The sequence below is a fragment of the Manis pentadactyla genome, chromosome 17 (genome assembly GCF_030020395.1).
Source record: "Manis pentadactyla isolate mManPen7 chromosome 17, mManPen7.hap1, whole genome shotgun sequence".
Lineage (NCBI taxonomy): Eukaryota > Metazoa > Chordata > Mammalia > Pholidota > Manidae > Manis > Manis pentadactyla.
The window spans coordinates 63,291,963-63,307,237 of NC_080035.1; the positions used below are offsets into that span (position 1 = coordinate 63,291,963).

General features: G+C 39.3%; 1 protein-coding gene across 6 annotated transcripts in view; it reads left to right on the plus strand.

The window, feature by feature from the left end:
* MYO16 (myosin XVI) overlaps positions 1-15,275 on the plus strand; it is a 570,453-nt gene that overhangs the window by 375,408 nt on the left and 179,770 nt on the right. For all 6 annotated transcript variants that reach the window (XM_036893691.2, XM_057494602.1, XM_057494601.1 and 3 more), the window contains exon 21: positions 4,583-4,655. In XM_036893691.2, the coding sequence (XP_036749586.2) occupies positions 4,583-4,655 (73 nt within the window). The remainder of the gene's footprint in view (positions 1-4,582; positions 4,656-15,275) is intronic.

The window sequence follows — 15,275 nt, forward strand, 5'->3', positions numbered from 1 at the left end:
CCAAAGATCAGCCGAGGGCCGATCCAACCCTGGCTGAGTGTAAAGGTGGTGTGCCACGCAGGGTGCGGCGATTTCCTAAACTGACTAAGTATTTAGGTAGCTCTCTGTTTAATCTCCCCGCCTAAGGATGACTGAGGACAAAGACCTCGTGCCCAATGAAATGAGTCCATCCACGCCCCAAGGTAGACATCCTCTTTAACCCGGACACAGAGGCATGATCACATGCAGACAAATGCCTTGTCATTTAATATTCGGTCTGATATAAAAGGTATTGTATTTTACTAATAAGTAAATGCCAGTTAGGCAGTTTTGTTAACCAACAGGAAAACCCTTCAGAGAATTGTAAGGCAGAATTTGAACTAAAGCAGAACATCTCATTATTATGTTAATTTTGTCTATAAGGTTGAATCCCAGCTGACCAGATGACCCCGGCCTGCTCCTCCTTGCTAGAAGTTGAATGTTGAGTTAAATGCCTGTGTAATAGGAGTCAGGATATCAATAAGGGAAATGCAAGTAATGCTGACAGCTACGCAGTGTGGGTGCTTCGCTGGCTACAAATTCTTGTAACCCTCCTGCCAAGGTTGCTATTGCGATAACAGACACATATTTCATTCCATCATAAATGATGAAATAGATTTTTGGAAAAAAATGAACACGTTTTGTAAAAGTAATCTTTAAAATGCATTAAGCCTGCATTTAACTTTTTTCCTGATAATAGTTTCTCCTTCCTTCTCATCTTTTTTTTTTCCTTAATAGTACTTTTATTTTGTACCAAGTATACTTTGGAATCTTTTATCTATGAAACGTGAAAAAAAACTGATTTAAAAGGAGAGCTCTTTCACCCAAATTTATGCTACTCTAAATTACTAATTAAGAGATTGCTTTCCCCAGTCTGAGCTGGAGTCTCTTATCATGTTTTGCTCACCTCATGTGCCTGGGTAACGTCAGCACCCTTCCTTTGCCCGTCGGCACAAAGTCTCCATCCTTAAGAGAAGCAGAAGGACGGATGCAGTGACGCAGTGTCACCGAGAGCTCTGGCCCTTTTTCTGACTTCCACGAACACTGTGCACTGTGACTGTAGGGCCACTGTGCCCACACCAGCTGGGAAGCAGGTCAGACAGGGAGCCTGAGAGGGAGGTCCTCAGGGAGGCTGTGGGGGGCATCTGCACTTGCGACCAGCTGGCTGCCTTCGGGATGCACCCTGGCTCTTTCTTTTCTCTCGTGACTCTGGGGGCCCTGCTGCACCCCGGTTCCTGGAAAGCCAGGCAGCTTCCTCGGCCCGCTCTGCTGGGCCCCACTTCCCGCTCTCTGCCATCAGGGTTATCATGGTCCCTTCCTCCACCAACTCAGAAAACACCCACCATGTATTCGGTCATACATCTTCTAAATAAAGGTTAATAATAAAGAGTATTATAATGCCCAACATAGAGCATTGAAAAAATTGCAAAATCGCCTCTAGGGCTACCATTCAAGACATGTCCTGTTAACATGTGTTTTACTTTTTCTGCACCATGGATTTATTTTTTAACGTGGTTGAAATAATATTGTAAGTTACCATGAGTACACAAAATGTGTAATTTTTTTCCAGCTTTTGTTTTTAGGTTATTGCTGCTTAAGGACAGTTCCCAAGTTTTCATAGTGTCTTTATAAATATCAATTTAGTATTTGCTGGTCATAAAAATAACAGTGCTTCAATGTAGAAACCTTAGAAAACTCAGAACAGTAAAAAGAAGTCAACAAAATCATCTCTATTTTCTCTCAGGCTGACTTGACTTCTTTTCAGGTCTTCTGAATATATAATTGGGGCCATTCTTTATACAAAACTTAAATATTGCTTTCTACTAACTTGACAGTTTCTCTAAATTAATCCATCATAGGATGCATGCTATTTAACTAATTATGTCTTTAGTGTGGAGTATTTGTTATTTCTTCTTGTTATTCTACTACAATTAAGAAGAAAATGAGCATCCTTATTCATAAGTCTTTAATTGAATTTCTGACACTCATTTTAGTATAGGTTCCTGTATATGAAAGTACTGGTTGACATGATAGAAACATTCCAAAGCTTTATACCACATAACCAAATTGTTTTTAAGAAGGTTCTACCAATTTAAACTCCCAAGAAAAGTACATAGGAATATCTCTGTCATCCTAATTTTCAAAATTTTATTTCTTTTACAATTTTAATGAGATTGCCATTTTTGCTATGATTTTAGCCATTTACATTTTTTCTATCAGCCATCCTCTTCATTTTTATGGCAAATTTAAACAACCATTTTTAAATTAACTTGCAGTGATTGGAGACGCACTGTGTACCAGCTATTATCCTAAAACTTTACATCCCTCCTAATTGTAACAACAATTAAGGTGGACAACGATTACTTGTTATTTTATTTCTACAGATGATGAAACTTCAGCTCAGAAAATTTAAGTAACTAGCCCAAAGTTATCCAGCTTAAAAGCATTTGAACCAGGATCCCTACCCAAAACTACTCCAAAGCCTGACAAGCCTCATCACTAAGCTCCTACAAGAGAAACGATAAAAGTTATTACATGGAAAACACACACTTATGTGCATGTGCACACACACACACACACACACACACACACACACACACACACTCACACACACACATGCACACCCAAAACAGAGCAATCGACAATCCTAAACCTCACACCACTGTTACCACTGAGGGGATGTGATTCCCGGTGTCTCTGTGCAAATTGTAAGGAGAACAGGATGGAAACAGCACAGACAGACGGAGGAGTTTTTAAATGTTGCATTAACTTTAATTCAGACTTTTTGTTCTATCACAGGGGTAAATAGACTGATAAAGTCTATGAAAACAAATGAGACAACACATTTTAAAATACTACTTAGCCGCAGAATTTAATCTTATTTATACTATTCATCCTGCAACATAATTTTTTAGTGTTTGAATAATCATACTTTTAAACTTTTTTTATTTTTCCCAGAACTGAAAGCAGAAAAGCTGATCACATTTGTTTTCTTGTACATTTTTATAGTTTTTTTTTTTCTAACATTTAACTCTCTAATCCGTGAAGAGTTTATTTGGGCACATCGGAGAGGTACAAAGCTAACTTACTTTTCTTATAAAAAACTACATCAGTTACCTAGGATGTATGTCAAATGAGTCTTCCTTTCCCTCTCTGCCTTATTCTTTGCCATGTGAAGTTTACATTAAGGGCTTTTCATGTGCTCTCCCACCTCCTGATGAAGCTCATATTTGTACCATCTACAAGCAATCTTAGAGGCAGGCTGCCATATAATCTTAACTCTACCTTTTTTAAAGAAAGAAAAGGTCATGTAAGTGACATATTACAGACCCTAAAGTATTATGATTACATGCTGATCATGTGAACAAAACACAGGTACCAAAAGAGAGTTGATTACCAGTGAGGTCCTGCAGTTTGGGCCACAAATAGAGACAAGATGTGGCATCACAGGAGCAGTGAGCTCAGGCAGTGCGGCCCATCATGGTGGCGGAGTGCCACGCCTGGGGCAGGAAATGAGGGTAGCAGTTGTCCCAATGGGACGGGGATGGGGAAGGGATGGGCTTCGGGTCCTACTGGTGACCCACATTCCAGAATCACCTGGGGGCTTTCTTTGCAAGCTGTCCCTTGCTGCCTCCACCCTGACTGGGCCACTGTCCCCCACCCGGTGTTCCGCTCCCTTTGCTCTCTCACCACGAGGGTTCCCACATCTGTGATTTGACTGTCCAAGACTAACAAACTCCACAACTTAAAGTTTACATCAAGAAAAGAAGTAAAGGTACTTAGATTGATTTCTTCCAATTTCATGTCCAAGTTTTATGTTCATTCTTTATTTGTAAGAATTTCTTTAGGAAGATCATAATACGATTTTTGAAGGGGCTCAACTTGGTATATCAAAGAATGTGTATGTTCACATAATGTAGAGGCGCACGGGGCAGGCAGTACAGCACAGGGAGGACAAGCAGTGACTCTGCAGTGCCTGATGGACAGTGACTGCAGTGGGGTTTGTGGGGGGGACTTGATAATGGGGTGAATGTAGCAACCATAATGCTGTTCAGGTGAAACCTTCCTAAGATTGTATATCAATACCTTAATAATAATAAAAAGAGAACATGTATGTTGTGATTTATTTTGTGTTGTGTTACGTGTGATTAAGAAATTGCTTGTGTACCCTACCAAGATACAACTCTGAGCTGGTGAGGGACACTTGGCAGTAGACGTACATTCTTCAAGGAAAGCAAGTCACCAAGGGGAGAGACACATGGACTGTTTCAGAGTAGCCAATATTAAACCACCCATGCACTGTTACATTTTCAACTTAGAAATCAATGTGTTTTTGTTAAAGTATCTGTATTTGAATCATAGCAGTAAAAAATACTTACTTTCTTCTAATTTTCAGACTTTTTTGTTTGCTTTTGTTTTTTACCAGATGGTAAGCTATTTGCATGATTCTAGTTTGCAGTGAGAGTAGCATGCTGGTGGCTAGATTTCTCTGAAGTAGCAGTGGGCACAGGGTCCTGTAAGAGCTTGAAGTGCGCCAGGCCACTGATTCGTGGTTTTATTTCAGTCCACAGACTTTGGATATTGGAATACTGGACATCTTTGGTTTTGAAGAATTTCAAAAGAATGAATTTGAACAAGTAAGTAGAGGTGTATTTTTTTTGAAATTTTATAAACATTAATGTTTTTCCCAACTAATAAGTTAGCTCTTTTTAATGTAATAAAGACTATTTGCATGATTACTTGCAAATACAGAATTAAAATAAGTACTTTGCCATCCTGCTTTAAAATTAATGTTCCTAGTTTGTTGATGTAGTCATCATTTTTATGTAGTCTTGTAAACAACTGGCATAATCATTTTTTTTAACAGAGGCATTTGACTTATAAGACAATGCTAGATGAAGACCTGAGTTATGCTCATGGAAATGCTCTTCCAGCTCGGCCAGAGAGATAGAGGGCATCTCTATTTGAAATCAGGGTAAAGGTCTTCAGAAACCTTGGCCAAAAATCAGGATGGAAGTACTCTATTATGCTAAAGGGTGTTGTTTGTAAACTTATCTGTATGTGACATTCATATGTATGACTATTGGAAACTCATAAAAATAAATCAAAGAGGCGCTGATTATTTTTAATCCATTTACAATTTAGGTCACTTTGAAAAGCACTAAATTCTTTAAGTATCTTACCGGTACTGTATGAATAGCTCAATCAAGTTAAGTACATCTGAACTTGAAGTGTTAAAGAAGAGAGTAGAAATAGAACTTGCCTTAGCAAGCAAAGAAGGAAAAAATAAATCCATATAAAGAAAACCATACTGCATTATATTACTTTGAGAATTACAGCGCTGCTATGTTTCGGGAGAACTTTTAATAGTTATGTAACTTGTTCAGCTTTATTTTCTTAAGGCACATTATGTGGTGGTCAGTGACACCAGAGAAGGAGCTACCCAGCACGAGGCTGAAACCCAGTTCTGTGACTTACTAGATAGCAGAGCTCTCAGCCAAGACAAAGAACCTACGGCCAGCCTGGGGCTCCTCCCCTGTAAGACTAGGGTATTAATAGACTTGGAGTTGTGAGGTCCCACAGCATTACGATTAGAGATGGTCTGGTGTCATTTTCTAGCTCCTGTACATATTTAAGAAACAGTGGGTGGCGACTGTTGCCATGTAAATGGAAACACTTAAAAACCTTTAAATAATCGGCCTTTCGTATTTTCCTAAAAAAGCGGGGCAATGTCCTGTAAGTAGACCCTAAATGAGGCTGACTCACTGATCCAGGGTGAGTCATCATGAATCATGTTCTTTACTAAACTTTCAAAAAGTCTAGTATGAAATACACCCACAGAGGCCATAGATCTCTTCTCCTTTCATGGGTACCCATGGGTTAATGGAAAAAGAAAAAAAAGGACTTTATTTTTTTAATTGGTTGCTTACTGTAAGAAAATTAGTGAACATGAGGAAGAGGGCAGTTAAAACAGTGACCAGTAGAATGTACAATAGTGTAACAGGCCTACAGGTTGCCTCTTAAGATGTATTTCTCACCACAAGTATTTGAGTGCCGTCTGGCAGCAGTGTTGATTCCTGATATTTTGGCCTTAGAAAACATACAAGCTTTGATGTCTGCAATGAGACTCACATGACACTCGTAGTGACGTGCAGAAATCACTGGGGAATGGTGTCCCATCAAGGTCTGTACTAGGGACTGTGCTAAATTTTTTTTTTTTTACCTATCTACCAATTACTTTTATTTCCTTTTATCACTGGTGTCACTACTTTGGAAGACCGTTAAGAAGCCAAAAAACTTTTAAAATATATTAATCATTAAAAACAGCAAAGAGGAGTTTAAAGAATATGTTTGAACCACAAAAACAAAAAGGTATTACATAAGAAAAAATAATTTAACAGTTCATATAAGTATCTAACATATGAGCATGCTCATATTTCTAAAACAAAAAATTAAAAGATAATACTGGTACTATATATGTATATTTGACCATTATGCATTAAAGAATTCTGTGATATAAAACATTAAAAATGTAGAGAGTATTTTCTTTTTTTTTTTTGTAGATAATTATTTTTTATTGAAAGGTAGTTGACACACAGTATTACATTACATTAGTTTCAGGTGTACAACACAGTGATTCAACATTTATATACATGACAATTCTAGGTACCAGCTATCACCATACCAAGTTGTTACAATATTTTGACTATATTCCTTATGCTATACATTACATCATGGTTACTTATTTATTTTACAATTGGAAGTGTGTACTTTTTTTTGTTGTTGTTGTTGTTGTGAGGGCATCTCTCATATTTATTGATCGAATGGTTGTTAACAACAATAAAATTCTGTATAGGGGAGTCAATGCTCAATGCACAATCATTAATCCACCCCAAGCCTAATTTTCGTCAGTCTCCAAACTTCTGAAGCATAACGAACAAGTTCTTACATGGAGAACAAATTCTTACATAGTGAATAAGTTACATGGTGAACAGTACAAGGGCAGTCATCACAGAAACTTTCGGCTTTGCTCATGCATTATGAACTATAAACAGTCAGTTCAAATATGAAAACTCATTTGATTTTTATACTTGATTTATATGTGGATATCACATTTCTCTCTTTATTATTATTATTTTTAATAAAATGCTGAAGTGCTAGGTAGATACAAGATAAAGGTAGAAAACATAGTTTAGTGTTGTAAGAGAGCAAATGTAGATGATCAGGTGTGTGCCTGTAGACTATGTGTTAATCCAAGCTAGACAAGGGCAATAAAACATCTACGTATGCAGATTTCTCTCAGAACAGGGGGGGTGAGGTTCTAAGCCTCACCTCTGTTGATCCCCAATTTCTCACCTGATGGCCCCCCTGCAACTGTGCCTGTCTTGGGTTGTTCCTCCCTTGAGGAATCTTACCCGTCTCTGGCTAACCAGTCATCTTCCGGGGCCATACAGGGAAATGTAAAGTTGGTAAGTGAGAGAGAAGCCTTATTGTTTGAAAACGTTAGCTTTTTACTTCTTTGCATATTTATGCCCTGTGGCTTCTATGCCCAGCATTTGTCTTGAGGTATCTTGACCACTTGGAAGAATTATGATACTCGGTAAATTTGATATGAGGCACGAATTCTATTTAAGGGTTGTAATTAGGAAGGAAGAAGAAAAGTTATAGAAGTAGCAGGCAGCAGAAAACATGGGAAGATTGATTATTTCTTTGACATATCTTCTTGTAGAGTAACTTCAGCATGTATAGGTTTTAAGCTACTACTTAAATTGCGCACACACATTAACATAATAGGAGTATAGTTACATAACCAAAGCATACCTGTAATTACCAGCCATCTCCAGTGAAACCAAGAAAACCAGTTAGGCACCTTAGGCATTTGTGAAAACTTATCTATGATATGGTGGATATTGTCCAACTGAACTTGAACAGTCTGAGAGAAATCAGACAAATTAAAACAACGCATTCCTGGGGACTGTTCACATCCCATATGTTCTTTTAACAGTAAATAGTCTGTAGTTGTAAGAGTTTGGAGCGCTACAATTTGCACTTCTCCTAATTCTTGGTTGAGTTCCAACCGTATAGATCCAGTCCAATTTGTTGTTTTACTGTATGCACAGGCCAGCTTAGATATCTCGTTCCTCATTCCCATGGCAAGTCCAGGAACTGGTGGGATGAATGCATCTACAGCTGTAGCAGTGCGTGGATCTTTGTTGGGGTTTTTTGATGATCATCTTCTGGCATGAGTCTTCCAGAGAGTGCAGATGTTGGAAGTTCTTTTTCATATCGTATCTTAGGTCATTTTCGGGGTAGCCCAATTAGGCTTTGATCCTCTGTATAAACACAAACAGACCCTTTGCCTACACTTTTATATGCCCTTTATACCATTGTGTAGGACTCATTGGAGGTTACCACACAGGAACTGCTTTTTTTTTTTTTGTTATCATTAATCTACACTTATATGACGAATATTATGTTTACTAGGCTCTCCCCTTTACCAGGTTCCGCCCTATAAACCCCTTTACAGTCACTGTCTATCAGCATAGCAAAACGCTGTAGAATCACTACTTGTCTTCTCTGTGTTGTACAGCCCTCCCTTTTCCCCCACACCCCACATTATACATGCTAATCTTAATACCCCCCTTCTTCCTCCCCCTTATCCCTCCCTACCCACCCATCCTCCCTAGTCCCTTTCCCTTTGGTACCTGTTAGTCCATTCTTGGGTTCTGTGATTCTGCTGCTGTTTTGTTCCTTCAGTTTTTCCTTTGTTCTTATACTCCAGAGATGAGTGAAATCATTTGGTATTTTTCTTTCTCCGCTTGGCTTATTTCACTGAGCATAATACCCTCCAGCTCCATCCATGCTGCTGCAAATGGTAGGATTTGCCCTTTTCTTATGGCTGAGTAGTATTCCATTGTGTATATGTACCACATCTTCTTTATCCATTCATCTATATATGGACATTTAGGTTGCTTCCAATTCTTGGCTATTGTAAATAGTGCTGCGATAAACAAAGGAGTGCATTGGTCTTTCTCATACTTGATCGCTGCATTCTTAGGGTAAATTCCTAGGAGTGCAATTCCTGGGTCAAATGGTATGTCTGTTTTGAGCATTTTTGATGAACCTCCATACTGCTTTCCACAATGGTTGAACTAACTTACATTCCCACCAGCAGTGTAGGAGGGTTCCCCTTTCTCCACAGCCTCGCCAACATTTGTTGTTGTTTGTCTTTTGGATGGCAGCCATCCTTACTGGTGTGAGGTGATACCTCACTGTAGTTTTAATTTGCATTTCTCTGATAAGTAGCGATGTGGAGCATCTTTTCATGTGTCTGTTGGCCATCTGTATTTCTGTTTTGGAGAACTGTCTGTTCAGTTCCTCTGCCCATTTTTTAATTGGTTTATTTGTTTTTTGTTTGTTGAGGCATGTGAGCTCTTTATATATTCTGGACGTCAAGCCTTTATCGGATGTGTCATTTTCAAATATATTCTCCCATACTGTAGGGTTCCTTTTTGTTCTATTGATGGTGTCTTTTGCTGTACAGAAGCTTTTCAGCTTAATATAGTCCCACTTGTTCATTTTTGCTGTTGTTTTCCTTGCCCGGGGAGATATGTTCAAGAAGAGGTCACTCATGTTTATGTCTAAGAGGTTTTTGCCTATGTTTTCTTCCAAGAGTTTAATGGTTTCATGACTTACCTTCAGGTCTTTGATCCATTTTGAGTTTACTTTTGTATATGGGGTTAGACAATGGTCCAGTTTCATTCTCCTACATGTCGCTGTCCAGTTTTGCCAGCACCATCTGTTGAAGAGACTGTCATTTCTCCATTGTATGTCCATGGCTCCTTTATCAAATATTAATTGACCATATATGTCTGGGTTAATGTCTGGATTCTCTAGTCTGTTCCATTGGTCTGTGGCTCTGTTCTTGTGCCAGTACCAAATTGTCTTGATTACTGTGGCTTTATAGTAGAGCTTGAAGTTGGGAAGTGAGATAGCCCCTACTTCATTCTTCTTTCTCAGGATTGCTTTGGCTTTTCGGGGTCTTTGGTGGTTCCATATGAATTTTTGAATTATTTGTTCCAGTTCACTGAAGAATGTTGCTGGTAGTTTCATAGGGATTGCATCAAATCTGTATATTGCTTTGGGCAAGATGGCCATTTTGACGATATTAATTCTCCCTAGCCATGAGCATGGGATGAGTTTCCATCTGTTAGTGTCCGCTTTAATTTCTCTTAAGAGTGACTTGTAGTTTTCAAAGTATAAGTCTTTCACTTCCTTGGTTAGGTTTATTCCTAGGTATTTTATTTTTTCTGATGCAATTGTGAATGGAGTTGTTTCCCTGATTTCTCTTTCTGTTGGTTCATTGTTAGTGTATAGGAAAGCCACAGATTTCTGTGTGTTGATTTTGTATCCTGTAACTTTGCTGTATTCCGATATCAGTTCTAGTAGTTTTGGGGTGGAGTCTTTAGGGTTTTTTATGTACAGTATCATGTCATCTGCAAATAGTGACAGTTTAACTTCTTCTTTACCAATCTGGATTCCTTGTATTTCTTTGTTTTGTCTGATTGCCATGACTAGGACCTCCAGTACTATGTTAAATAACAGTGGAGAGAGTGGGCATCCCTGTCTAGTTCCCGATCTCAGAGGAAATGCTTTCAGCTTCTCACTGTTCAATATAATGTTGGCTGTGGGTTTCTCATAGATGGCCTTTATTATGTTGAGGTACTTGCCCTCTATTCCCATTTTGCTGAGAGTTTTTAACATGAATGGATGTTGAACTTTGTCAAATGCTTTTTCAGCATCTATGGAGATGATCATGTGGTTTTTGTCTTTCTTTTTGTTGATGTGGTGGATGATGTTGATGGACTTTCAAATGTTGTACCATCCTTGCATCCCTGGGATGAATCCCACTTGGTCATGGTGTATGATCCTTTTGATGTATTTTTGAATTCGGTTTGCTAATATTTTGTTGAGTATTTTTGCATCTACGTTCATCAGGGATATTGGTCTGTAGTTTTCTTTTTTGGTGGGGTCTTTGCCTGGTTTTGGTATTAGGGTGATGTTAGCTTCATAGAATGAGTTTGGGAGTATCCCCTCCTCCTCTATTTTTTGGAAAACTTTAAGGAGAATGGGTATTATGTCTTCCCTGTATGTCTGATAAAATTCCGAGGTAAATCCATCTGGCCCGGGGGTTTTGTCCTTGGTAGTTTTTTGATTACCGCTTCAATTTTGTTGCTGGTAATTGGTCTGTTTAGATTTTCTGTTTCTTCCTGGGTCAATCTTGGAAGGTTATATTTTTCTAGGAAGTTGTCCATTTCTCCTAGGTTTCCCAGCTTGTTAGCATATAGGTTTTCATAGTATTCTCCAATAATTCTTTGCATTTCCGTGGGGTCCGTCGTGATTTTTCCTTTCTCGTTTCTGATACTGTTGATTTGTGTTGACTCTCTTTTCTTCTTAATAAGTCTGGCTAGAGGCTTATCTATTTTGTTTATTTTCTCGAAGAACCAGCTCTTGGTTTCATTGATTTTTGCTATTGTTTTATTCTTCTCAATTTTATTTATTTCTTCTCTGATCTTTATTATGTCCCTCCTTCTGCTGACCTTAGGCCTCATCTGTTCTTCTTTTTCCAATTTCGATAATTGTGACATTAGACCATTCATTTGGGATTGCTCTTCCTTTTTTAAATATGCTTGGATTGCTATATACTTTCCTCTTAAGACTGCTTTTGCTGTGTCCCACAGAAGTTGGGGCTTAGTGTTGTTGTTGTCATTTGTTTCCATATATTGCTGGATCTCCATTTTGATTTGGTCATTGATCCATTGATTATTTAGGAGCGTGTTGTTAAGCCTCCATGTGTTTGTGAGCCTCTTTGCTTTCTTTGTACAGTTTATTTCTAGTTTTATGCCTTTGTGGTCTGAAAAGTTGGTTGGTAGGATTTCAATCTTTTGGAATTTTCTGAGGCTCTTTTTGTGGCCTAGCATGTGGTCTATTCTGGAGAATGTTCCATGTGCACTTGAGAAGAATGTATATCCTGTTGCTTTTCGATGTAGAGTTCTCTAGATGTCTATTAGGTCCATCTGCTCTACTGTGTTGTTCGGTGCTTCCGTGTCCTTACTTATTTTCTGCCCAGTGGATCTATCCTTTGGGGTGAGTGTTGTGTTGAAGTCTCCTAGAATGAATGCATTACAGTCTATTTCCCCCTTTATTTCTGTTAGTATTTGTTTCACATATGCTGGTGCTCCTGTGTTGGGTGCATATATATTTAGAATGGTTATATCCTCTTGTTGGACTGAGCCCTTTATCATTATGTAGTGTCCTTCTTTATCTCTTGTTACTTTCTTTGTTTTGAAGTCTATTTTGTCTGATATTAGTACTGCAATCCCTGCTTTCTTCTCGCTATTGTTTGCCTGAAATATGTTTTTCCACCCCTTGACTTTTAGTCTGTACATGTCTTTGGGTTTGAGGTGAGTTTCTTGTAAGCTGCATATAGATGGGTCTTGCTTTTTTATCCATTCTATTACTCTGTGTCTTTTGATTGGTACATTCAGTCCATTAACATTTATGGTTATGTACTTATTGCCATTGAAAGATATGTACTTATTGCCATTGTAGTCTTTAAATTCATGGTTACCAAAGGTTCAAGGTTAGCCTCTTAAGTATCTTACTGCCTAACTTAGCTCACTTATTGAGCTGTTATATACACTGTCTGGAGATTCTTTTCTACTCTCCCTTCTTATTCCTCCTCCTCCATTCTTCATATGTTGGGTGTTTTGTGCTGCGCTCTTTCTAGGAGTGCTCCCATCTAGAGCAGTCCCTGTAAGATGCCCTGTTGAGGTGGTTTGTGGGAAGCAAATTCCCTCAGCTTTTGTTTGTCTGGGAGTTGTTTAATCCCACCATTATATTTGAATGATAGTCGTGCTGGATACAGTATCCTTGGTTCAAGGCCCTTCTGTTTCATTGCATTTAATATATCATGCCATTCTCTTCTGGCCTGTAGGGTTTCTGTTGAGAAATCTGATGTTAGCCTGATGGGTTTCCCTTTATAGGTGACCTTTTTCTCTGTAGCTGCCTTTAAAACTGTTTCCTTGTCCTTGATCTTTGCCCTTTTAATTATTATGTGTCTTGGTGTTGTCCTCCTTGGATCCTTTCTGTCGGGAGTTCTGTGTATTTCTGTGGTCTGTTGGATTACTTCCTCCCCCAGTGTGGGGAAGTTTTCAGCAATTATTTCTTCTAAGATACTTTCCATCTCTTTTCCTCTCTCTTCTTCTTCTGGAACCCCTATAATACGGATATTGTTCCTTTTGGATTGGTCACACAGTTCTCTTAATATTGTTTCATTCCTGGAGATCCTTTTGTCTCTCTCTATGTCAGCTTCTATGCGTTCCTGTTCTCTGATTTCAATTCCATCTATGGCCTCTTGCATCCTATCCATTCTGCTTATAAACCCTTCCAGAGTTTGTTTCATTTCTGCAATCTCCTTTCTGGCCTCTGTGATCTCCTTCCGGACTTCATCCCATTTCTCTTGCGTATTTCTCTGCATCTCTGTCAGCATATTTATAATTCTTATTTTGAATTCTTTTTCAGGGAGACCGGTTAGGTCTGTCTCCTTCTCTGGTGTTGTCTCTGTGATCTTTGTCTGCCTGTAGCTTTGCCTTTTCATGGTGATAGGAATAGTCTGCAGAACTGGGACGAGTGACGGCTGGTAGAACTTCCCTTCTTGTTGGTTTGTGGCCCTCCTCTCCTGGGAGAACAGCGACCTCTAGTGGCTTGTGCTGCGCAGCTGCGCGCAGACAGGGCTTCTGCTTCCTGCCCTGCTGCTATGGAGTTAATCTCCGCTGTTGCTGTGGGCGTGGCCTGGCTCGGGCAGCTGCTCCAAAGTGGTGGAGTCGCGTTGGAGCAGGAGCTGCTGGGAGGCTATTTATCTCCGTAAGGGGCCTCCCTGCTCCCTGCAGCCCAGGGGTTAGGGTGCCCAGAGATCCCGGATTCCCTACCTCTGGATTAAGTGACCCGCCCTGCCCCTTTAAGACTTCCAAAAAGCACCCGCCAAAACAAAACAACGACCACAAAAAAAAAAAAAATGTTTAAATTAAAAAAATAAAAAAATTAAAATTAAAATTAAAAATGGCCGTTCGTTTTTCTTTATTCTCCGGCGCCAGCCTCAGGCCTCTGCTCACCGGTCTTGCTGCCCTGTTTCCCTAGTATTGGGGTCCCTATCCCTTAAAGACTTCCAAAAAGCGCTCGCCAAAACAAAACAGCAAAAAAAAAAATGGCCGCTCGCTTTTCTTATGTCCTCCGGCGCCACGCTTCCGGTACCCACACACTGTTCTTGCTGCCCTGATTCCCTAGCATCCAGGGCCCCCTGGGCACGTAGTGTGTCTGCACTCTGGCGCGGATGGCGGGGGCTGGGTGCTCGGCAGTCCTGGGCTCCGTCTCCCTCCCGCTCTGCCTGCTCTTCTCCCGCCGGGAGCTGGGGGGAGGGGCGCTCGGGTCCCGCGGGGCCGGGGCTTGTATCTTACCCCCTTCGCGAGGCGCTGGGTTCTCTCAAGTGCGGATGTGGTCTGGATATTGTCCTGTGTCCTCTGGTCTTTATTCTAGGAAGGGTTGTCTTTGTTATATTTTCATAGATATATGTGGTTTTGGGAGGAGATTTCTGCTGCTCTACTCACGCCGCCATCTTGGCTCCAATCCCTCGAGTATATTTTCTTGAGATATAGAAAATAACTGTTAAGATAGGTGTACCCAAAATTCTTACAGAAACTTGCTTGCAGAAGATATAATTCACCTGAGTAGTAATTTCTCAGATTCACTAATGCTATGAAATTGTTAATCACTGGATATTACCTCTCACTTTTTCACTGTTGGCAAACTTACAACACTGATTAATAAAGAATTATGAATTACACAATTAATTACTGTTATTTTTCAGTGTCTCTGCCAAAATTCCATTTAGAATTCATCTATTTAATATGAATACTTCATGTATTTTAGAAAGCTTGAGATTTTTCTATCATAAGGAATGGCATTATTTTTTTGAATCTAAAAGTAATTCTCTATTAAATACCAAAAACTACTTTTAGATGCTTCTGGATAAAATATCAAGACCCATTCTTAGATTTAAATTTTGAAAAACATACAATTTTTTAAAATATACCTTTTTCTTAGCAGACTTGGCTATTGTACACAACAGTGACTAGGAGTCACTTAGGAGAATAAAGTTATTTTCTTTGTGATTAATATCTCATTTTGCAATAGATTTA